This window comes from Callorhinus ursinus, unplaced genomic scaffold (assembly GCF_003265705.2).
Source record: "Callorhinus ursinus isolate GAN/ISIS: 27379988/994484 unplaced genomic scaffold, GSC_fseal_2.0 scaffold33, whole genome shotgun sequence".
NCBI lineage: Eukaryota > Metazoa > Chordata > Mammalia > Carnivora > Otariidae > Callorhinus > Callorhinus ursinus.
In genome coordinates, this window is record NW_027397095.1 from 9,973,650 (window position 1) to 9,999,925 (window position 26,276).

At 37.0% G+C, this 26,276-nt stretch overlaps 1 protein-coding gene across 4 annotated transcripts in view; it reads left to right on the top strand.

Moving 5' to 3' along the window:
* Nucleotides 1-26,276, top strand: part of TENM1 (teneurin transmembrane protein 1) — a 772,415-nt gene that overhangs the window by 499,915 nt on the left and 246,224 nt on the right. For all 4 annotated transcript variants that reach the window (XM_073879177.1, XM_073879176.1, XM_025852677.2 and 1 more), the window contains 5 exons: nt 14,198-14,397; nt 15,630-15,840; nt 20,727-20,828; nt 22,149-22,343; nt 25,396-25,596. In XM_073879177.1, the coding sequence (XP_073735278.1) occupies nt 14,198-14,397; nt 15,630-15,840; nt 20,727-20,828; nt 22,149-22,343; nt 25,396-25,596 (909 nt within the window). The remainder of the gene's footprint in view (nt 1-14,197; nt 14,398-15,629; nt 15,841-20,726; nt 20,829-22,148; nt 22,344-25,395; nt 25,597-26,276) is intronic.

Genomic DNA, 26,276 nt, shown 5'->3' on the forward strand with positions numbered 1-26,276 from the left:
GATGTTGAGGGTGGGGGGAGCCAGTTATAGGAGGCTGTCAGGCAAAGTACAGTGAGCTAGAGTATGGCTGGTAGGCAGATTTAAGTCCTCTCCTTCTCCATTGATGAGTTTCTAGAGATTTAGGCACATCTTCCGGGTACAGAGAGGTTGACACCCTTACACATGTTGATTTCCCTTATAAATGTAAATGTCCCCTTACAAAAGGGGAACCTCTACATGGTTTTTCTCTGTCTGCTGTTTCTTCAAGATGATCCTTCTGCCAAAGAATCATATTGTGAGGTGCAAATTCTGCTCTCCTCCAGCTTTAAAACTTTTAGGGAGTGGAAGAAGGATAGTGGGCAGGGAAACACATTTTGCAATTTATATCTTACCCAGAAAGCACAAATGAAAAACAGATAAAAGCCACATCTCTCCAGATAAAATGGGAGGGGGGTCAGATTCCTGCCACACTTACCCCTGCCTTCCCCTTTCCTTTCTTTGCCCTCCATTCTCCTCCCAGCTGCTAAAGCTTTGACAAACAAGGGGTGATACTCCATGGGACTGGCTTATCTCTAAGGACCCCTCCAGCTGTGTACATTATGAGTCACTGAATTCGAATTCTGCAGTTAAGGAAGAACAATTAGCCATTCCAAATAAAAGTGGACCTGTTTTTGCAAAAGGCATCTACACTCCTGGAAAATGGTTGAAATGTCTGTCTGTAAAATGTGTAAGCCACTTTGCCATCTAAATTACTTGCAGAGAATTCTGTTGTAATTCAAATAATTAATTCCCAGTTTCCTGCCTTATAAGTTTGGATTTTTGACATGTATGTAACAATAACAGTATGCACTTAGGGAGCATTTACAATTTCAAAATACTTTAATGTCTTTTATTCACATAACAGTTTTATGCTGTAGCAGCTATTGTTACCCTTGTTTTACACTTGAAAAGGAAAACACAAGAAGGTTAAGAGACTTGGCTTGCCTAATGACCATAGCTACAGGCACAGCTGAAAGGAGGATCTAGTCTTTCCTTAGCGTTAGCTCAAGACCCTTCTTTGAGCCTCTTCTTTCTTCTTTTAAAACTTCTTTTCTCAAGGCCAGTTGTTTAAGTAACAGCTGTCTTGATTAAAAATCTGCATTCATATGGTCAAATGTATATCTTTTCCGTAAGAGTATTTTGCAAATCTTATATTTCCCTCCAAAGACCTGAGTTCAGCAAGACTCTCTCTCCTCCTCAAAGCAGAACACACACACCTTGGGAATGGAAAGTTAACAGCCCAAAGGTACCTTTCATGAACTTTCATTGTAGATGTAGCTAGAGAGGTGTGTGTGTGTGTGTGTGTGTGTGTGTGTGTGTGTGTTGCTTGTTTTTTGGCCTTGTTGAGGTGTTTTGTTTTGTTTTATCTGCGGCATATTTGTTATATTGGAGGCAATTTATTCAATGACAATTGCAGACCATAAATAAAAGCTTGAATTTCGGATTTACTTGTAGTTTCACTGACCTTTACTTCACAGACCCAGCCAGTAGGTAAAGATTCATTTTGTGGTACAAAAGTAAAGAACTGCACCAACCCCACCCAGGTAATCACTGTGCGTTCAGATGGAACATAGTCCTGCAGTATAATTCTGTGGTTCTTCAATATTGGTTCATAGGACATGTGGATATTAAAATGCACTCAGCTGCCCTTTGAGTCAACCCATAGTTTCAGTATCTTTTACTTAAAGGATATTAGAGCCCAGGACATTGTGGTAGAATTGGGAATAATTCATATAAGCACAACAAACCACATGAATAAAGTAGTAGTAATGCACTAACAAAGACAACAATGTTGGGAGCATAACATTATTATTTTTAAAGATTGATGGCAAATTACAGTAAATGTTTCCTATAATGCTATATAGATGTTTCTCTAATACATGGTTTCAGGGGGCCCAGCTAGAGTGTTGCAGCTTGTTTTCAACTATATTAAATCACTTTATCAATATACTTCAGTTTTAACAAAAGCTTTTCTAAAGCATACTGGAGACCTGACTTCTAAAACAGATTTATGGAAAGGGTTCACTATGCTAAAAGGCAAACTTATTTACGGTATAAAAAATTCATGTTAAATGTTCTTGGTCATATATGTTTAATGTTTCCTTCTTGTTTCATTTTAATCCTCATTTTACTTTTTTTTGTTTATTTAACTAAATAACACCTTTCCTGTGGAATGTATCTACCTCGTGGTCCCTCTAGCCTAATAGTATACATCTGACAGGGGCGCTAAGTGGTATGCTATGGAATGGCATATTGATCCTCCTGGAATAGTCCTTCTAAAGCTAGGGGATCTTCCCAGAATATCTTTATACTGTCATAGTTTTTTTAATTTTTTAAAAATTTTATTTATTGGAGAGAGAGAGGCAGAGATAGCAAGAGAGAGCGTGAGCAGGGAGGAGAGGGAGATGCAGGCTCCCCAATGAGCAGGGAGCCCAACATGGGGCTCGATCCCAAGACCCCAGGATCACAGCCTGAGCCGAAGGTAGACGCTTAACTAACTGAGCCATCCAGGTGCCCCTACCATCATAGTTTTTTGAGAGAAACAGTGCATTGTAGAAATTTACCAGCCATGTGTGTTCCTAATTCTGTTGAGCATCTGTTTATATCTTTCTGCCTATATTATTTTTGGAGGAAGTTCAAACATTTACTAGCTTTTGCATGAAGTCAAAGGTGATTCTAGTATGTAAAATTTGTTTTTGAAAACAAAATCTTAGAGTTCCTGGATTTAATGCACAAGTCTGCATTTCCCTTTGCATAAATTTGGCGATCCCGTAGATAATAATCACATACCCTTTCTTGGCCTTCACCTTTCTAATACCATGAGCCTTTGGTTTTACTTCTGAACTCTTCTTGTAACTGTATTTTCCCTTAGTCATTTTACTTGCCTTTTCCTGTGCCCATTATATATCCCACCAAAGGTATCTTGACCAGAACTGTACATAGATACCATATTCCCATTGCCAGTGGCTCAGAGAGCAGGAAGAATAAAAGCAAAAAGTTAGACTGTAGGAGAAATGATTCTTGACTACCCCAACCTCTCCATGAAAATAATAGCAAGGGAAGAAAAATGAAATCTTCGTATTTACAAGCATAGAAGTTCATGATTTTTAGTGCTATGTGAGTCAAGATGCTACTTTAACTGTACTAAGTACTATGGAACGCTCACAAATGAAGCAGAAGACATAGCTTTTGCCCTTGAGAAGCATCCTGTTCAACAGGAGAGCTGGAGGAAACACACATACATGCACACACAATGCAAAATAACACGCAACCAACTGGTGTACAGAAACAGAAATAGGATGGTTAGGTTATTAAGGGGATTAAAAGACAAAAGATGAAAAGATGATTGTTTATCACAGAAGTAGTTTGAGCTGGGCCTTGAGAAACCAGAAAAATCAATCCAAGTTGACCTTAAAGAGCACATATTTAGGAGAATGGACTAATAGAGTAGTGGGGGGAAATGCAGATGGTAATAGCCTAAGTGGTAAATGGATAATGAAGCAATAGAGGCAGCAGATGGAGACAGCTTGGCAAGGAAAGGAAGGAGATAAATAGTATGATAACTAGATGAAAGGGCAGTTGGGTCATTTTAGTTTTTTAGGTTTTGTTTTTTTTTTTAAGAGAGACTTGTGCTTATTTGAAGACAAAGAATAAGAAACCAGTAGAAAGGGAGACATTGAGGATGCCAGTAAGAAAAGAGGGAGTGAAGGGACCAAAGTCCGGACAGGAGAAAAGATGAGGGAGGAGCTTCAGAGAGAAACTGGGACACGGAATTTTATGGCACACTGAGTATGAGAGAGGCATTTTGATATTACGGAAATGAGAGAGGTAGGAGTTCCAAAAGAGGACCCAGTAAGTGTTCCGTAGATGCTACTACCTATTCCAATTTCATATTACTATTGTTGTTATTATTGGTTTTTTAAAAGATTTTATTTATTTATTTGAGACAGAGAGAGAGTGTGAGCGAGAGAGAGCATGAGCGGGGGTGAGCAGCAGAGACAGAGGGAGAAGCAGACTCCTCGCTGAGCAGGGAACCCGATGTGGGGCTCAGTCCCAGGACCCTGGGATCATGACCTGAGCCAAAGGCAGATGCTTCACCAACTGAGCCACCCAGGAGCCCCAGTATTATTATTACTATGTGTAGTGAGTCTTGCTTGTGAGAAGAAGTTTTAATTTGATATTATTGAAGATTTTCCAGGTTCCTTAAAGATAGAAATTGAAGGTGATAGCAAATACAACAACCCATGAGAACTGGTGCTTCTGCAGGCTGCTGCTTTTTCCTGGAACAAGAAGTGGTATAACCCCCTTATGACTCTCAACTATGGGGTAGGTGGGTCATGATGTAATTGCCTTTATTAAATGCCCGGTAAGTAGACATCAAGATTTTAGACAGCCATGACTGCCCTGTCCTCTGGGAACTTACATTCTAAGATATAAAAGGGGGTGCTGGATAAATTGAGCCATGACCAGCCCTCCTGCCACCATTCCAAAGTCCAGAAGGATGTGATGATGATAATCTACATATAACTAATGTCTAACATTTTATAAAAATATAGAAAATAAGGCACCCCTACTGTGTGCTACCAATTACATGTTCCAAAATACTGACCAGGAGACAGTTCAGCTTCTAGGTAGATGACCATCTAAAACCACTTGGAAACACATCAAAACTCTTATGACAGGTCATGATAGTTTGTGTGTGTGTGTGTGTGCAGGCTCTGCATGCCAATTTAGAGCTTAGAACCATATCTTTTGGAACAGCTTTGTTAATTTACATACTATATAATTCACCAATTTAAAGTGTACAATTTGGCAATTCTTGGCATATTCAGAGTTGTGTAGCCATCATCACTATTTAATTCTAGAATATTTTCATCACACCGAAAAGAAACCTTATAGGCATTGGCAGTTACCCCATATCCCTACTTCTCCCCAGCCCCTGGCAACCACTAATCTATTTCCTGTCTTTATAGATTTGCCTATGTGTACATTTTATATAAATGGAATCATATAATGTGTATTCTTTTGTATCTGGCTTCTTTCAGTTAACATAATGTTTTCAGAGTTTGTCCATGTTGTGGCATGTATGGATACTTCATTCCTTTTTATGGTTGAATAATATTCCACTGTGTGAGTAATACCATATTTTGTTTATCCACTCATCAATTGATGGACCTTTTGTGGATTTTCACTTTTTTTGGCTATTATAAATAATGCTGCTATAAGCATTCATGTACAAGTTTTTGTGAGAACACCTGTTTTCAGTTTTTTTGAGAGGCCAGGGGCAAAAGGGTGCCAATTTCTCCACATTTGTCAACACTTGTTATTGTCTATCATTCTTATTTTAGCTCTCCTAGCAGGTATGAAGTGGTATCTCATTGTGGTTTTAACTTGCATGTCCTTGATGACTAATGATGTTGAGCCTCTTTTCCTGTGTTATTGGCCATTTGTATTTCTTCTTTGGAGAAATGTCTATTCGGATCCTTTGCCCGTTTTTCAATTGGTTTATTTGTATTTTTATTGGTGAGTTTGTAAGTCTTCTTAATGTATTCTAGATACAAGCTTCTTTTCCAATATATGATTTGCAAATATTTTCTCCCATTCTGTAGGCAGTCTCTTTACTTTCTTGATGGTGTCCTTTGAGGCACAAAAGTTTAATTTTGACAAAGTCAGATATATCTATTTTTTCTTTTGTTGTATGTGCTTTTGATATCATATCTAAGAAACTATTGCCAAACTCCAGGTCACAAAGATTTATGCTTGTGTGTTCATCTGAGAATTTTATAGGTTTAGTTCTTAAATGTAGATATTTGGTCCATTTTGAGTTAATTTTTGTATATGGTATGAGGGATTGGTTCAACTTCGCTCTTTTGTTTGTGGATATCTACTTGTCCACCACCACTAGTTGAATTTCTTTCCCTCACTGAATTGTCTTGGTGCCCTTGCTGAAATTTGGCTGACCACAAATGTGATGTTTTATTCCTTAACTCCCAATTCTACTCCATTGATCTATCTATGGTAATACCAGTACAATTACTGTAGCTTTGTAATAAGTTTTGAAATCAGGAAGTGTGAGGCCTCCAGTGTTTTCCATTTTTTTTAAGATTGCTTTAGTTATTATGGATTCCTTGAATTTCCAGAAGAATTTTAGCTCAGCTTGTGTATTTCTGGAAAATAGGAGTTAGAATTTTGATAGGGATTGCATTGAATCTGCAGATCAGTTTAGGAAGTATTGCCATTTTAATAATAGTAAATCTTGTAATCCGTGAATATGGATGTTTCCATTTATTTAGGCCTTCTTTAATTTCTTTCAGTGATGTTTTGTATTTCTTTTTCCTGGAACAAGAGGAATATCATCAAATATCATATCATCATCACACTTCCTGATTTCAAAACTTATTACAAAGCTACAGTAATTGTACTGGTATTACCATAGATAGATCAATGGAGTAGAATTGGGAGTTAAGAAATAAAACATCACATTTGTGGTCAGCCAAATTTCAGCAAGGGCACCAAGACAATTCAGTGAGGGAAAGAAATTCAACTAGTGGTGGTGGACAAGTAGATATCCACAAACAAAAGAGCGAAGTTGAACCAATCCCTCATACCATATACAAAAATTAACTCAAAATGGACCAAATATCTACATTTAAGAACTAAACCTATAAAATTCTCAGATGAACACACAGGCATAAATCTTTGTGACCTGGAGTTTGGCAATAGTTTCTTAGATATGATATCAAAAGTACATACAACAAAAGAAAAAATAGATATATCTGACTTTGTCAAAATTAAACTTTTGTGCCTCAAAGGACACCATCAAGAAAGTAAAGAGACTGCCTACAGAATGGGAGAAAATATGTGTACAAGTCTTGTAACTTTTTTTAAAAAGATTTATTTATTTTAGAAGGAGAGAAAGTGTGCAAGCCAGCGTGAGCTGGGGGCAGGGAGGGGCAGAGGGAGAAGGAAAGAATCTTCAAGCAGACTCCCCACTGAACATGGAGCCCAATCTGGGGCTCCATCCCAGGACCCTGAGATCATGACCTGAGCTGAAACCAAAACTTGGACACTCACACAATTTACCACTCAGGCACCCTAACTTGCAGCTTTTTTTTGTTAAATTTATCCCTAAGTTTTTTTATTCTTTTTGATGATATTATAAGTGGAAATCATTTCTTTAATTCCCTTTTTTGACTTTTCATTGCATGGTCCATATTTATTCATTAACCTTTGAATATGTTTGTTGTTTTTTTTTTTTTTGCTAGTGGCAATATTATATTCTTTTAAGGAAATCTTTTATACCATGTTGACCCATGACTCTGAGTCAATGTTTAAATATGCAAAAATGTGATGATAAATTTGAGTTTTATATCGATTCAAGTTTTCACCAAAGAAATTCAAAGAGACTGACTACTTCATGTACCATTGGTAATAATCCACAGACTGAGATTCTACAAACATAATTTGTGTTTTACTGTGTGAGATTGTATATCAAGTCAGGAGAGCCTGAAATTTGGAAACTAATGTTTGTGAATACTATTTAGTGGTCATTATAACACACCAGAAGAACTGTGAAATTTAAAAAAAAAATTTAGGAAAGTGGAAATCCTTATGACAGAACTTAAATACTTCTAAAAATCAGAGAATTGAGTCTTTTAAACAATAATATGTTCAACAAACAGATATACAGGGTCAAAATGCAATTCAAAATTAGTCTTTTAACTAATGGTGAGATTTTAACAAGACCATTTCACTTCTGTCTGAGACGTATATAATACTAGATGAGCTACTGTACTGGAATCTGAGGTCTTTCAGTGTCTGGACATAATTGTTTACACTTACACTTACACACACTAATGTATTTCTCAAGTGTAATATTTGCTAATGGACTTTTCCACACAATCAGCTATCTATTATCAGTGTCAGGAAGGCAGGGGTATTTTATTTCTAAACATATTTTATTCACAGTTAATTCCCAAAGGTCTCTGTGTGGAGATGTTTCAGTTCTTCCTCCCACTAAACCTTGTACTGAAATGTCAAAGTAAATGATCAACATTCTTAAGTAAATCATCAAAATTACCATTTTATTAATTCATCCAAACAATATTTACCAAGTGCCTACTATGTACAAGGTTCATTCTTCCTTTTCTTTCTCCTGCATACTCCTGGGTTATAGAACTGAAATAAAAAGCATGTGTAATACACAATCTGGAAGATCTCTCCGTGAAGAACTGAGAGTTGAATACATATTTTTCTTCAACGGTTCATGTAAAGAAAATTATACATGGCTACTTAGATGGGAAGGGTAGGATAGGTTCTCACTGTCCCCTTTATATCTCTTGGCAGCTTTTGATCACAGGGATTAGGGGTTCATTTTACCTCCCCATTTTTTCCAAGCACTGATACTCTAAATTTCATAATGTTCTGTTAACTGTGAAACAATCATTATGTTTGAAGGAACACAAGGAAGATGGTACTTAAGCCATGAGACACACACTAGGACTAATCCAGGTGAAAGACCACACCAAAGGTATTTGTTAATATCTTTTGAGGATTTTGAACGTGCTGTAGGATGATGTGAAGGGCAAAGTCATGTTTCTTTTTCATCCCTTTGGACAATCCCTTCAGTTAATAAAGCCGGTTATCTTCTTAGCTTAGATACATTTTATGGAACTTGCAAATCCCTTAAAAGACTGCTAAGACTGCTGTTACAGACAATACCACAGCCTTTAACCTGGTCATTGTTACACGAGGACCTGATATTAGAATCTTTTTAATGACTGCATGTCAGTATCTTCTACACATGTTTCACTGAGTTTTGTGCAGGATCATTAAATCCAGTCTAGCTACATTAAGTAGAAAAAATAAATACATGTATATGTCCAGCCTAGAGTTACTTACCCCTGTCTTACAAGGACAATGTTGTTAATAACTATGGTCTTAGTATTCAGGTATGTGTCTGAGTCTAGAGATTATGAATCCTTGGTTTAGTCGATACAGCCACTGCACACAGTGTCTGTCACCAACTCCGGGCCTCTGTATTTACCTTCCAGGTAGCTTGACCTTTTCCTTTTGAACTAAACAACCGTCAGTTAGCTTGCCATCCTTCCACACGGCCTATCTGCCTTAGGTTTTTACCACTCAGCAGTTGATGCCTGTGTTGCAAGCCATAAAGAGAGTGTTTAGCTCAAACTAAATTGGGGGATATTGGTGGGACTGTGATAACAACAGTACTGCACAGTTTGATTGGATCCGGGGCTGTCTGCTCTTCCTCTTACATTTCTGCAAGGGAGTCTCCACTACTGGAGAACACACTCTTCCTGGACCTTCCAATAGGGCTGTAACGGTCTGAGTGATTAAATGACAATTAAACATTCATGTTACAGAATCCGGACCTTCGTGCTGTATTTGAGCCCTGCTGCTGACACTTTGCAAGTGAGGGCTCAGAGTCCATGTTAAGTTTGGACAAAATGATTCCACTTCCTTATCCTGGCGCAGAATGTCTTCCTGAAATCACGTTCCGTATAGTTTTTCTTCAGGTCGTTTTCTTCTCTTTAGTTTTCCCCTTTGAGCTACATTAAGAAAAAAATGAAATAGTAAATTAACTAAGAGCCACTACATTGTAACCCGTAACAAATTTTGAGAGAAGATAAAATGGAGCAGGGTATTTAGTGATGTAGATTGCTAGCAGGGAGACATCCCCCTTTCTGATGCACTCAGCACTAAAGGTTAGAGGCTGAGAAATTTTCCATCTGCAAGCTGTGAGAATTTCTCTTTAATACCAAATTGCAGCAACTCGCTTGCTAGGCTATTTTTATTTAAATTATAGTCCACATGTTCATTCATGTTGTCATGTCTCTTCATCTATCTTGTTTTAACTGTGATGCAGGCTCCCAGAGGGTAAGACCATCTTTTAAAATCTTTTTTCTAAATCACTTAGTATAGATGCTTCAGATATTTACTAATGCTAGTAACCAGGAAGCTCCAACAACACAACTTCACAAGTTTCTTTTGATTTAGTGAATAACATTTAAGTAGCCTCATTATGCAGTATATGATGCTATAAAGTGCAGAAGGAAGACATGGTGTAGCATTTGGTAAGGCTCGTATATAAAGGTTAATGTCCATCAGCCAGTTTTGCCCTGATTTTTTAAAATGACAGTGTCTGCATTCATTAAAGGCTGTTTGTAACCCCTTTAAAATAGTGTTTGTTGAACCTAATTTTAAATTATTTTCTATTTATAATAGTGTTTGAACAACCAAATGATGCATTTTAAGAAGTGATAAGAGCCCCTGATGAGGATGGCGATTGAACAAACTGAACATTAAGTTGAGAACGGAAGTATCCGCATAAACACGGTCTGTTAATTGTCCTCTCTTTGAAGACATCTGTCAGCTCTAGGACCCTAAGAGTTAAATGCATAATCAACCCTTTGGGGACAAGACCGTTCTGTCTCACATGGGAAAAAGTAACTTTCAGCAAAAAATAAGGTCCTCAGTTGGTCATTTATCATCTCAAAGGGCATATTTTATTATAAATGTCAATTCCACAAAATTATGTGTCCTGTAATACATAATTATGTTCAAAATTGCATTTGAAATCTATTATTAACAGTTAACAGTGAACATTCTTAAAATAGTTATTACTCTTAGCCTTAACACAAAAAGCAATAATGGAGGTATTTTAGGGAGTTAAAAGCTAGAAGGCATTGGCCTCTGAATAAAGCCACTGCAGGTGTGTTTCTTAATGGGCTGTTAATTTTATAGCAAGTGAACACAAAGGACAGAGACCATGTGTGTTTTTAAACTGTGTTTGGTGTGGAGAAAGAGTTGATGGCTGAAAAATATAAAGGCAGTATGAAATGAGACCAAATTGAATTTTCCCATTTGAAGTGTGATCCTTGTGGTTAAAACCAAGGCAAAATGATTCTCGCCCCTCCTCTTCTATCCCTTCCCTCCCCGCCACCACTTAAGAGAATTCCACAGAAACATATAATAAACTAGCACATCAGAAATAATTAGAAAATATGGTGATAAATAATAAAAATGTGCTTGTCCAAACTCGACATCCTCTCACACTAACCAGCTCCTTCCAAGTTTCTTGTTTTTGCTACTGGTATTGTCTGAGTCACCCGAACTCAACGAACATGGGGCCAGTTTTGACCCTTCCTTAGCCTCCATACCTAGCATCCCAGTGTCCTAAAAACCTTGCTTTTCAATACGTAGGCTGTGGACCATGCAACATGGGCATTACTTGGGAACTTGTGAGAAATATCCGACCTCAGACCTACTGAATCATAATTTGCATGTTAGCAAGACGTCCTTCCTTAAGCACATTCAAGTTTGAGAAGCACTGCACTAGAATCTTCCTTTACATTGTCTTCTTTCTTCTTTCTTTTTTTTTCTTCCTGAGAAAATAACTTTTATTATTATAAATCAGTCTCTTTATATTTTAAATATATCTTTTGTAAAATATATGTCTTCAGATTTTACTTTTTAATTCAGTGATGACTTTTGCCTTTTAACATAAACATTTAGTTCATTGCTCTTTATTTTATTATAATTTATCTTCCATCTTCTTCACATTTTCTAATTGATCCATCCAGCCTGTGCCTTCCCTTTCTTGCTTTAGTTTAGATAAATTATTTTTATCTCAGTATTATTTTCTCTATGCTAGCTTGAAAAATAGATTTTTATTTTTTAGTATTTATGCTTGAAAGTACAAGATTTTTAAAATTTATAATAATCTGAAGTTCATTGATATTTGTATCATTCTTTAGGATAACCCAGTTTTATACTTCCTCAATAATATGTGATTCTTTTTAACTTTATTGAGAAAAAATTGACAAGTACAATTGTATATATTTAAAGTATACAACATGCTGATTTCATATACCTATACAATGTAGAAATGATTAAAAAGGTCAAGATAATTAACACATCCATCACCTCACATAGTTAACATTTTCGTATGGTAAGAATGCTTAAGATCTACTCTCAACAACATTCAAGTATATAATACTGTATTATTAACTATAGTCACCTTGCTCTACATTAGATTGTCAGAGCTCCGCTTATAACTAAAAATTTGTACCCTTTGACCTACATCACCTCATTTCCCCCTCCCTCCAGCCCTGGCAGCCAATCTAGTTTCTGTTTCCATGAAATTGGCTTTTATTCTTTTATGGATTCCACACATAAGCAATATCATGCAGCATTTGTCTTTCTCTCTCTGGCTTAGTTTACTTAGCATAGTGCCCTCCAGATTCATCCATGTTGTTGCAAATGGCAGAATTTCCTTTTTTTTAGCAGCTGAATAATATTTCATTGCCTGTGTGTGTACATATATATACACACAATGGAGTATTTTATATATATGTATTGTATATTGTGTGTATATATATAATATACACATCACATTCTCTTTATCCACTCTTCCATTAAAGGATATTTAGGTTCTTTCCATATCTTGGCTGTTGTGAGTATTGCTGCAGTGAATGTGGTGTGGATATCCCTTCAGGATTTTGATTTCAGTTCCTTTGGATATATACCCAGAGTGGGATTGCTGGATCATATGGTAGTTCTATTTTTTGAGGACCCACCATACTGTTTTCCAAAACAACTGTACCATTTTGCATACCCAACAGTGTGTAAGGGCATAATAGTTCCCTTTTCTCCACATCCTTACAACATTTGTTATTTCTTATCTTTTTGATAATAGCCAACCTAACAGGGTATGAGGTGATAGCTCATTATGGGTTTGATTTGCATTTCCCCCAGTGATTAGAGATGTTGAGCACCTTTTCATATACCTATTGGCCATTAGTATGTCTTTTTTGAAAAAATGTTCAAGTCCTTTGCCCATTTTTAAATTGGACTATTTGCTTTTTTACTATTGAGTTGTATGAATTCTTTATATATTCTGGATATTCAATCCTTATCAGGTATATGGTTTGCAAATAATTTTCTCCCATTCTGTAGGTTGCCTTTTCAATTTATTGATTGTTTCTTTTGCTGTGCAGAGCTCTCTAGTTTGATGTAGTCCCACTTGTTTATTTTACAGTTGACTGGAATGGACTTATCCCATGTGAACTGTTGAGCCCACTGTAAATTTAGATCTTTATGTCATTACACCTGAATTATTGCTCCATAATTCTCTATCATCTCTGTTTCCCTGCTCTAAATCATTCTACCTTCCACCTCAAGATTAGTCTTTCTAATGTATCCAAATATTTCCCCTCTTCTTAAAAACCTTTAATGGCTTTCCATCCTTGATAAACCCTCAGGACTGGCACTCTAGGCCCTATGATGCCATCCTTTCCCTCTAGCCCTATCTCCAACTGCTCCTCTCTGTAGGCACATACTCTACACCATAGCTTTAGAAGTTTCTCTCCTCTTTGTTTTGGTACAGAGTTCCTTCCCTGTGGAACATTCTCAACAGCTCTGTTGAAATCTTCTCCCCCCTTTAAGGCCCCTCTTCAGTACTACTTCCCATAAATACGCTTTTCTCGTTCATTCACTCATTGAATAAATATGTATGGAGCATAGACTGTTTGCTTACATTCTTCTAGTTACTGGGTATAAAGCAAGGAACAAAACAGCCACAGCTTCATGGAGCTTATATTCTACTGGGAGAAAATAGGCAATAGACAAGTAAAACATGTGGTTCCTTAGGGGGTGATAAGTACTAAGAAGAAAAATAAAGGATGTTAAAAGGCATAGAGACAGCTAAGAATGAGGAGTATCCTCCAACCAAATGCCCTTTACTCCTTTGAATACCCAGAGCACTTATTTTCCTTTACAACATGGTTACTTGTACACGTATCCTGTTTCCTCTCATGTATTCAAAGCTCCTTGAGTGCAAGAACTGCATCTTGTTCATCGCTGTATCTCCTGTAGCTACCCAGACCACGCTCACTAAATAGTGGTTAAAATGAATCAAATGATGGAAATAAATGCAATAGTAGTTCAAGACAAGGAAGAGACTGGTACAGTGGTTGGTTGGGGAAGTATCCTTGGAAGATATTTGATTTGGGTAAAGCCTTGAAATACAGGTAGGGTAGGGAGGAAAAAAGAGCTTAGGAAGTCATTTTGATGTATTTGTGCTGAAAAACTAAAAACCACTGCTTTATACGTTAAGATTAATATCATGTGCAATTTTCTTTACCTTTAAAACCAGTGTTTCAGAAGGGACGGGCGATAGACACTGGAGAAGTTGACATTGGTGCACAGGTCATGCAGACCATTCCGCCCGGCTTATTCTGGCGTTTCCAGATTACTATCCACCATCCTATATACCTGAAATTCAATATTTCTTTAGCCAAGGACTCTCTGCTGGGAATTTATGGCAGAAGAAACATTCCACCTACACACACGCAGGTATTTAATGTTATAGGTATTTCTTGACCCTTTTAGAGGGCGGTGGGATGAATAGTTCAGGGTTTGTGACTTGCAAGGTATGTGGGGGTCAAATGTAAAGGCAGACGATGTTTGTAATGGGCAAATATCCAAAATAATTACACTCAAATGAATGAAAAGGAAATGACATTGAGAAATAAGCAATAACATTTAGCAGAACAAATTCAGAAAAGAAAGTTTAGGAAAATACTCTTGAAACTTGAATTCTGTTTCCTGGAACAGGATTATTGTGTGCTTTCCCCACCCCCTCATCTTACTTAGCTTTTGGGCCCACACCCCGCCTTAGCTGGCTCCATATGGCCTTGACCCCTTGTCCCACTGAAGAATGCAAAGCAATAAAGGAAATTAGTCCAAAAGAGAGGTTTTATCTTATAGGTAGAAAATTTTTCTTGTTATTGTTAATAATAACTTAAATATGTAAAACCTCTATGGTTTACAAAGCCCTTCTATAAATATTAGCCACCTGACTTGTCTCATTTTTTTTCCTTATCTCTTCCTTGCATGAACCGATTTGGGGTCCTCTTCCATCTAAGAAATAGGAGCATAAGGAATCATAACCATCAGGGGATTGCTTTTTTTTCAACAGATATGACTGTAATCCAAACCTTACCTTCTGGATGGGAATTCAAATGTGACTCTTAAAAAAAATGTCCAAGGAAATGTGTGCTATGTGCTTGTCCACCGATTAAGGGAAAAGAGGGGGTTCTTTGAATATTTAAATATGCTACCACAAAGGTAGTAAATTATGATGAACGTTCTCAAATTTTTGACTGTTTACTTGTTTTAAAAACTGTAAAACTCTTGAATTTGTAGAGAAGATCATGGTCACATTTTTGAGGGGAATGTGTGGTTCCAAATATCTTTTATCTGATACTTTAGTAAAATATCAAGATTCTCTTGCCTAATACTAAATAAGATTTTTTTCCTATTTCTTGATTTACTTCTTTTTAGACAATTATTTTTAATATTCCAAAACTGAAAGGTTTATGGCATTTATAAATATAGTGGGTTTTTTTTTTCAGAATCAGTAATATACTTTTGTTTTTAAGTATACTTAAGAAGGAATAACTTCTTCTTTCACTTTGCCTCCCTCAGAGAAGTATGAAGTATGAAATAGGGCAATTGAAGTTAAAGTTGTTCGTTAGTCTAGAAGTAAAAGTAGTGGCTCATATTTGTGTGTGTATTTGTTCCAGTTTGATTTTGTAAAATTGATGGATGGAAAACAACTGGTCAAGCAGGACTCTAAGGGCTCTGATGATACCCAACACTCCCCTCGGAACCTGATCTTAACCTCACTGCAGGAGACCGGTTTCATAGAGTATATGGACCAAGGACCTTGGTATCTGGCATTTTACAATGATGGAAAAAAGATGGAGCAAGTATTCGTGTTAACCACAGCAATCGGTAAGCTGCCTTGACAATTATTTTGAATTAACAGCAGAGTTCTAGAAAGAGATCAGTGGTTAAAGTGATACAGATGTTGTTTAAACTCATTGCTCATTCTGCCTTAAAGTCCTTATTCAAGATAGGTCACTATGAGAAAGGCTTATATTGTTATCATTAATGTTGTTTAAATGCTGATTAAGATTTTTTTAATGCTCCATTATTTGCTGCTATTGTAGGATAGTTACCATGTACCTTTTTTTGTTTTCAAAAGGAATAATCACCTGGATAATCATATTACCAGGGCTGCATTGATGAACAACTTCAAGGAAGTAGGGAGTAAGCAAGAGAATCTCTGTTAATTTAAGAGCTATTAGAAAAGAAAAGGCAGTGTAAGACTGTTGAATCACAGACCTGTTCCTCTGAAACAAATAATACACTATATGTTAAAAAAAAAAAAAAAGAAGATAATAGGAAGGGAAAAATGAAGGGAGGAGAAATCAGAGGGGGAGACGAACCATGAGAGACTGGACTCTGAGAAACAAACTGAGGGTTCTAGAGGGGAGGGGGTGGGGGGATGGGTTAGCCTGGTGATAGGTATTAAAGAGGGCACGTATTGAATGGAGCACTGGGTGTTATATGCAAACAATGAATCATGGAACACTGCATCAAAAACTAACGATGTAATATATGGTGATTAACATAACATAATAAAAAAAAAAAGAAAAGGCAGATAAATGCCTCTTGAAGTGGAAAAACTAGCATCAGTCCAGTTCTTCTTTAGCACAGCTGGTTCTAGAACCGTTGTGCCTTCAAAATACAACCTAAGAGTATTTAGAGAAGAGTCTTAGGGACAATAACTTGGGTCACTCAGAGCCCTTTCTTGTAGAATTTTTAGCCCTGAGGGGAAACCTTTCATAGATACAGTATTTTATTGTGTGAATTTTCCTAAAACACATGTCTTTTAAAAGAAGGGAAAATATTTTACAGCTGTCAGTTTTCTATACAACTTTCACCACTTTATCCTTTAGTTAACCTGTTCAACCATATGTTTGGAAAGATGTGTTGACTGTTAATAGATATACCATCTGCTCTTTGTAACAATCATGTTCTATTTTTACTTGATGCTGAAGACCTTGAGTCAGTAGAAAATGGTATTCCAGCCATAAGAGTATCAAAAACTTTCCTCTAAAGTAATCAGAAAGGCTATAAAAATGCACTGATGATTTTTTCCCCTGGAGAAAAACTCCACTGATTTTACATCCTCAAAAGACAACATTATTTGTTAAATTAGAAAAAAAGTATTTTAAGTCATGACACTATTTTGCAACGCTCACAGACTCAATGGAGCAGATTTAATAGATCTAGCTTTCATATTTTTCTGTCAAGGCCCAGTTTTGATAATGCAGATGCCAATGAGTTATGAGAGGTTGAGTTTCTCCTCAGACATCAAGCAGTTAGAAGGTCTAAAATATTTGTGAAGATGTTCTCCCTTCCTGTTATCCTTACCACTAAGTTCAAGTTAAAACACTAACCCAACTATTAACCTTTCAAAATCAATAGACCCAGAAACATGCTTGAAGTTTTTTTTTCCCTCCCTTACTTCCTCCCAAAAAGAAGCTAACCTTTGAGATAGAATTCTTATTATCCAGATACCAAGCTGTCAGTATCATATGCAACAAAGTATTTGCTTTTTCCTTATGCTAGTCAGGTTTTTTTTAACTTCTCCTGAAGCAACAGAAACACTTCTCCTGCAATTCCACTTAAAGAGAATCCAAGTAAATTTCTGGAAAAAAAAAATCAAAGGTATTAAGTTATTTACTCTAAATTCTCCCCATTAATTTTTTTATGTTTTTTTATAATTTATCCTAATTATAGTAAAAAGAGGCTAATATATTTGATTAAGCAATTTAAGCTTAGTATGAATTTAACTATGCTAAAATGCTGTTCATTCTCTTTAATGATAATGTTAGAATCAGTTGATTGATCTTAACTATATTTGGTCCTCTACTAAGAAGGGTCAAGATAGTATTAACAACCAACATTTATTGAATGACTAATATATGTTAGCCGCTAGCCTATATTAATATATATTATTTTCCAGTAGTATAGACAGAGTTGCCAATATCCCCTAATCTCAACCAACCTGCTCTGTAACATGACAATATATACCATTTATGGAGTGCCATTCTGCCCCCAAGCATGGTACCAGACACTTTACATTCAGTTATCTTGTTTGATTCTCATCACAACCCTGATAGCATAGGTGTAGTGATATTTATGTAATAAATAAGGAAATGGAGGCTTGGAATGAGTAAATAATCTGATAGACTCTCACAGCCAGCAAGTGGCAAAATTGAGATTTGAGACACCCAGTATGTCTGATTTCAAAGCCCATGCCCTTTATACCAAAATTATTCCATCATACCATTCATTACCTTTAGTTCCTCCCATAACAAAACCTGCCAGAAACAAAACCCCTCATCAGTGCAGATGCAGATACCAAGGGGCTTTAGACTCTGGAAGAACAGAGTTTTATGCATAGAACTTTAAAATCCTTCACAAGTCTAATGAACTGTGGTCAAGGAAGTGATTCTGAAGTAAGATTAAAAAGACAGAAGGCAAAATTTCACGGAGGCCAATGTAAATAGAAAAACACATTCTTTTTCACCTCTGGTTACTGACGTGCTCCTGCTATAACCATCCTCCTCCCAGTGTATCTGGTGGAGGTGGCAGCTTCCAGAACCTCCCTATATTGCCTTCTCTTCTCGCTTGTATTGCTGGTGTTAAGCTCCATGCAGCAGTGTGGGCCCAGGGACAGATCTTAGATAAGTCAATAAGATGGAGGGATTTTTATTTATTTTGATAGTGAACTTTATTAAACATTTTTTCTACAATAGCTACATTCCCACAGGGCTGCTTCCATAAAGTTGTCAATAGGAGCTGGTGTGAAATTAAATTCAACTATATTTACCTTCGGAAGCGTCCTCTAGGGCCTCCTATTAACCATCCAGGGCAGGGGAAATCCAAATGTAGATCTAAAAAGTGCCACTATTGCTTGGTACAAGAAAGATGGATTAAGTAGAAAATAGAGAAATGGTTGTTCCATCTTTGAATGAAAAAAACCTCTTTGTGCCTTTTTATAATGACCATTTAAATAAATTAATGATTTTATGAAAATAACTAATGTTTTAATAAGTTAAAAATGGGTAGCTCTTTGTCAAATGCTCCATTCCTGCCAGATCAATTGTAGTTCAGCAAATGCCACATATAAATTTCTTTTCCAGTTCAGTTTTCAAACACAAGGATCAAAGAACAGATTATCATAAACCTGCAAAGAGCCATCTGATGTATTCACACGGGGGGGGGGGAAGAAGAAAAATCTCCTCTGCGTGATAATAGGGTGGCTCTCCACACAGCCACTGGATTCATTCTCAGCTTTCTAAGCATTCCCCAAATAAACTAGATACCACCTTCTTCCTCTTGCTTTTATTCTACCCAAGGTGGAACTCCAAGTCTAGATCAGAAGTTGTCTAACTATGGAAGTACTATCTGAAGTGTTGGTTCACGATGCTTTAAGGCGGTGAGCATCTGCAGGGTCACCTGAGGTTTTTGTTAGAATGTGGATCACTAGGCTGCATCCTTCAGATGCAGTAGATCTGGAATGAAGCCTAGGCATCTGCATTTTAAGTGCCTCCGGTGATCCTCCTGATACTGGTGGTCAAAAGGCCACAATTGAGAAATGCTATTTCCCGACCCTCATTATAAATTCTCATAGTTGAGTAGAAGATGCCAAGACCACTTCCTAGAATATCTCCTTCTAATTGGAAATAGCTTATGCAAGTGAAACTAGACCAAGTAGATAATTTGGATTGAAAAGGAAAAACTGGTACATATGAGAAGTATGAGTTTAATGGGCCAGAGCATAAAACTCTGAATCCAAGAATGCTAAGTATGGAAAATTTCCAGAAGGAGTAATGAGAAGATGATTTAAAAAAGAAAACTGAAAGAAGAAAGCACACATACCATAATAGTTCATGGACTTGGAATTTGATTTTATTATACTCAATACAATTTTAAACTAGAAATAATTTTTGTCATTGTCAGAGCCTGACTTTTGTATAACTTCATACCTTTTCAGCCAAGTTACCACAAGACTTATCAAAGTTCTGTCTCACTGCACATCTTTGTGTCACCAGAACTACCTGTGGGCACCTTCAAAGCCTTCTCGATTCCCCTGAAACCTATTCTTCTCTAAGAATGGATTGAAGGGAAATTAGTGGCAGAGAACTGATAAGCATTTACAGTCAAGAAAGCATTTCTCAACAAAATACTGAGGTTCTAATGCTTTTAGTGGTGTTGAATTTAATATGAACACTTACTTTAAAAGCCTTCCATTGTCACTTATTAATGAAAATGAAATACTGATTATCATATTTAAGCTGTCAAGATGGTAGATTAAACATTTTAAGATGCTAGAGAAGAAATTTTTTATTTGTTACAACCTAAATTTGAAAAATAAACAGTAGACTGAGTCTTTTGGGTTGCAATTTTAAGCCCATTTTGCTTTTGATAAATGTCCTATAATCCTAGGACATTTTTAGCTTTGCCGTGAATGTCTCGTAAGAATACAAGTCATCTAGACCCTTTATGCACTTTAGAGATGAGGTTGGTTTTTAGTTTCACTCCTGAATAGCCAATTCAGCCATTCCAGGGCCCTTTTAATAATTTGGTACTGCATGTGACATCTTACAAAAATCTCTGGCATCTGATTTTAAATAATAAGTGCTCCAAGACAGCACAGGGCAAGATTGTTACAAGCCCAGAGTTCTTACAATTTAAAAAAAATTAAGGACACTACAGCCTGGAAGTTTGCTCATTTTTTTCCTTTTTCTCTCTATTGCTAGAAATAATGGATGACTGTTCAACCAATTGCAATGGAAATGGAGAGTGTATCTCGGGCCATTGTCATTGTTTTCCAGGATTCCTTGGGCCTGACTGTGCGAGAGGTAATGTTGCTCTGTTATTCCAATTGGCTTAGGGAAATACATGTTATTTGAGAACTCAGGATCAGTAGCAATAGGATATTGGAGGAGGAGAAGGGGCTGTAGTAGCGATGACAAGAGCAGCAGTATCCACCTCATCGCCACCACCACCACAACCAAAGTTGAGCACTTACCCTGCCAGACAGTGTTCTAAACACTCTGTTACCTCTTCGGATTCATACTTCCTGCGATAGCCCAGTGAGGTAGAGCTACTGTTATCCCAGTTTATTGGGCAAAGAAGCATCCTTGAAGAGGTGAACTAGTCAGGGTTACCTGACAGGTAGAATTTGTACCTAGTCGTCTGTAACTGCTTATACACACACCCATGTAAACTCAAAGGGACAGGCAGTCTCCGAACCAGTAAGTAGGCTTTAAAATTAAATACTGGCAAGTCAGAAGTTAAACTTGGCAAACTTCACTGTTTTCTAGACTTGCCCATAGTTTAATTCTTAAAAAGCTTTAGGTAAAGTCACACCGTGTTTCCCCATAGGCTTACCGTTATTACCGTAGAGATGCTTTCTGCTCTTTTTTGGTATATTCTCACAGTTCTCAGTCTGCTAATGCTTTAATCTCAGGTTTCCCAAGCACTCAGTTTCTTTAGATTAAATTCTGCTCAGCTGAGAATTCTATAGCACTTGCTGCTTCCCAGGAGCATGACAGATTTTGCAAATACGGGAATTAGGAATAAAGATGATGGCTGGTATTAAAAATTGAATAAGACAAAAGATGCAGGCCCTGCCCTCAAGGAGCCCATAGTTTTAATAGGGAGCCAACAATGACAAAACAGAGTAAGTATTCTAATAAAGGTCTGCACGCGGTGGCATGGGAGTAAACATCTGTCCAGCATAAATCTATTTAAATGTACGACTTTTTAAAGATAGCATTTTATAATATGAATAACTCCCCTATTTATCAGTTTTTACATTTTTCTGGTTTTCTTTCTCAAAGTAGCATACATCTGTTTGAGGAAGAAAAGCCATTAGAGAAAAAAACCTAGCTTGAAATGATGATAATAATAATAATAATAATAGTTGTTTAAAAGTATGGTGGGATCAAAAGCAAATACTTGGCATAAATTTATATTTTTATCACTTATGCTTACTCCACTCCCATAAAAGGAAAATTCTATTTGTAATCACAAACAAATACCTATTTAATAAAGGCTAAGACAGAAATAGTACAAATTTTTGCCTGAAATATTATACAAGAATCAACAGAGAATTGCCCCTTTGGAGATTTTAAAAGCATTCTGAGAACACTACAAGTTCATTTGCCAACCTTCAGATTCGTGCCCTGTGCTGTGTGGCGGGAATGGAGAATACGAGAAAGGACACTGTGTCTGCCGAAATGGCTGGAAGGGGCCAGAGTGCGACGTTCCAGAAGAGCAATGCATTGACCCAACATGCTTCGGTCACGGCACCTGCATCATGGGAGTCTGCATCTGTGTGCCAGGCTACAAAGGAGAAATATGCGAGGAAGGTCAGAGCCCCATTTTCATCTCTTGCTTCAGGCTTTTCTCTCTCTGAACTGTCCAAGTGTCATTGTGTGCTTCTAGTAGAGAGGCAAGTCGTCTTTGCAAGCAGTAAATGTTCAATATGTCTTTAGTACAAGGAGCAGAGGGCTGGAGTCAGGGGAGTTCATGTCTCTTCTGACAGTCTCTAATATTAACACAAGACTGTGTCTGTGACACTCTCAGAGTGGTAAGGGAAAATGGTGCTTCCCCCCTCATTTCTAACACTGTTTTATAACTTGGGAATTTCCATGTTGATGATATTAGGTGTTCATTCATATACTTTCATTATTACACAGTACATTAGGCTACATCTTACTTTAAAGCACATGATAAAAATAATAATATATGCACATTTGGAACCATTTCGTTGAATGTTTTCCTTGGGAGCGATTTGTAATTACCATTATTATCATTGCTTTATATTATTTATTTTTACATACCTCATGCTGAAACTTGACCTCCGTGCCTAAGGAAGCCAACTTACCATTAATGAGTGTCAAGGCAGTGCCTTTATATTACAATTCACCCCAAAGGAAACTTTATGCACACACGCACAAACATCGTTTGAAATGGCAATAGTTTTCTCATTTAAAGAGACACATTGGAAAATAAGTTTACTAGTAATCAGACCTTTTTCATGCCACATTCCTCAAATAAGACTGATTTCAGAAATAATATTAAACCATTACCATGGGAGATGGTCTCATCACAAATGTTGTTCAGGAAAGAGGCTGCTGAAAATGCACTATAATTGCTTTTTAAAGATGGCTCGTTAAGACTATTACACAGCATTCTAAAGGGTTTAATCTCATTCTGCTCCAAGAGTTTAGCTTTCCATCTCCCGCTAGCAATAGTAGACTTTTGGTGTGAAGACTGTATCTGTTCCAGTGCATGGCCCTGGGCCTAGAAAGGGCACCAGAGTACTTCTGGAAATTGTTTTTATGGTGATCCAACCACAATCATTATATTTAAGCTGTAAATTCGGAGGTTATGTGGACATATGCATGTTCACCAAAACGTGCTGTGTCTCACAACATCTACAGTTGGCCATGAAAATGTTTGACCTAATTAATTTAGAGCCTTCTAATTAAAATTTGGGAGCAGCTGAAAAACGGCTTAGCTTACATTTGCCTTCTAGGGATCACTAAGAAAATCTGTAGAATAACCAAGATAGCAAGGAAGAATGCTCATCATTTTTAACAGTGTGAACTTGTCAAATACAGTAGAAAAGAATGTTTAAGTCAGACGTCACAGACTGGAAACTCACAGGCTGAATTGGGCTTATGGATGCATTTTGTTTTGTTCACACAGTGGTGATGGTGGTAATGTTTTTGTTGTTGTTGTTGTTTTTAATGCAGTCTACTTGCCAAAATTTAAAAATAGAGAAGTGTCCTATAAAAACCTCTCTTTTGGGTCTCTTGAACAACTGGAAAATCTGATAACCCTGGGGCCATGTTCCTACGTGGTGATGATCACCTGGAACCAAGAAGCAGCACTTTTTATAAACTGGATACTTCTCCCAGTTCACTCCCAACACACTGGCTTCTTCTATCCCGTTCATCTCAATCATGTAGGCTGCCTGCTGGCCCATTCAGCCCTATGACTTCGTACCTCTGATTTAAGCGACTTACATACTCATTGAAAGTGGCCTTTTAATAAAATAAACTATACTGAGTTAAATCTTATTTTACTTGTTAAAGTGTTTTAATATAATAAAATAGCCTCCTTTTAAAACATTATTCCGTACTTTTAGACTTTCCCTCTCACTCCAAATAATGAACGAAATCAAACTAGATGTACCTTTTAGTATTTATTTGCTGATTAGCTCAGGTAGTAAGGCATTGTGCTGATGACCTTGAGATTTAGGGTTAATTATAATGGCAATAGCACTAATTATAATAATGCTTAGTTAGGCTTACCCTGTTCCATGACTGTAGGCCACACCCAAGACAAGAGCAGTCTTGCGAATGAAGGTGGGTTTTTATCAGTCTGTCTCCATGGCTGGAAAAGTTGTTCAAAGCATACATCCTCATTATGGGGAGTTATTTTAGTCTCATCTTATTTGTATTGGGAGAGTAGAATTTTGGAAATCAACCTTGTTGTTTCCCATGGAATGGTCACTCAGTTAAAAACACAAAACTATTTTCCCCAAGGCAAACACAGGGATCTACTCCTAAGAGTTTATACCTTTGTTAGAACGTGTCCAAATATTTCCAAACTCACAGAATCAGAGACAAATAGAAGTACATCTGTGATATTCTAAAACATTGAAAACTATGTCACAGCATCCTGATGGAAGGAGAAGGCATAAAAAAAACTTTAATAATTTTTCAAATTAAGTTTACAAATGTTACATTTTCAGTGCTTCCAAGAAATTAGTGAAAGATTATAATAAATTCATAATATTGTATGATTTCACGTAACAGTGGTCAGCTCACTTATACTTAGTAATCTAAGCTTAAAAAAGACATGTACGTTTTAATATTTTATATATTTATAAACATTTTTATATTTGTAGACATATTTTTATATGTAGTATATTTTATATATTTATTTATTTTATATTCTCTGTGTAATTATTATGTATACCTTCTCTAGTCACATCAACTGAAAGTCATTTCTCAGAGCTATGATTCCAATCTCAAAAAAGACAAGGAAGGACTCCCCAAAAATTCTTAGGCTTTTTTGCAAAGCTGAAGAATTCCTATCGAAGGCCCACAGTGGGGCACCCACCCATTTGTGTGGGAGTACTGCATACTGCTCACAGTTTTATACAACAGATGTGTGGTTTCCTTCGTCTTCTAATTTTACAAACTTTATGATACCCTCCCATATTTTTAAGTGTTAATAATCTTCTGGTTTGAATCCAGGCTTTGCATGAGACATTTTATTACCTAATTAAATCAGTATTAAAGACATAGTAGGAAATCAGTGTGCGTATCTCAGTTTCACTATACTAAGGTACACAGGCCACACCTGTTCACTTTTAACCTTTTTCCTCCTTTTTGGTGCCTTCAGAGGACTGCTTAGACCCGATGTGTTCCAGCCATGGCATCTGTGTAAAAGGAGAATGTCACTGTTCTACTGGTTGGGGAGGAGTCAACTGTGAAACCCCACTTCCTATATGTCAAGAGCAGTGCTCAGGACATGGAACTTTTCTTCTGGACACTGGAGTGTGCAGCTGTGATCCCAAGTGGACAGGATCTGACTGCTCAACAGGTACATTGGAGTTACCTCTTTCTCCTGCTTCCTCCACTCCCAAATCCTCACTGGTCTTTGCCTTAAGGGTGGTACTTCTCAAAGTCTGATCTGAATGCCTTCATGGTCATAAGGGGCTTCCAAGTATTTCCTAGGTTAGTATTTGACTGGGTTTTCGTAAGCAACATACTATTGGGCTTGTAATTATATCTTTTGTTGCTGTCAGTCTGGACTTGAACCTCTGCCCTCATTCTGCATTCTCCTGCAGTCATTTCATCCTTTCCCATGTCTCCTAGTGTCGGTTCTCTATAGGTTATTTCAAATCAGTATCCGCCCCCCCCAAACTCAAATAATCCTTCATTTCCAGTCATCTGCTGGGTATTTCCGCTGGGTGTTCCATCACTTAAAAATGGAACTTAGCTCAGGAACTCTATTTATACCTTGCCATATTGCCGCCCAATTACTATTCCCACAACTTGGCTTTCCTTTTCCTATTCCCTACCTTAAAATCAGTGATAGATCTCCACTGTCTAGAGATGAAGTTCAAATATCCTCGCCTGTTATGAAAAGCCCACCAGAAACTATTCCAAAGCCCTGTCTCTAGTCTGTCTTCTACTTCTGCTTCCTGCATAAATCCCTCCTTCTGCAAAAGGACTCATAGGCTCTGCTCACTCCCAGTACATCACACGTTCACACTTTTC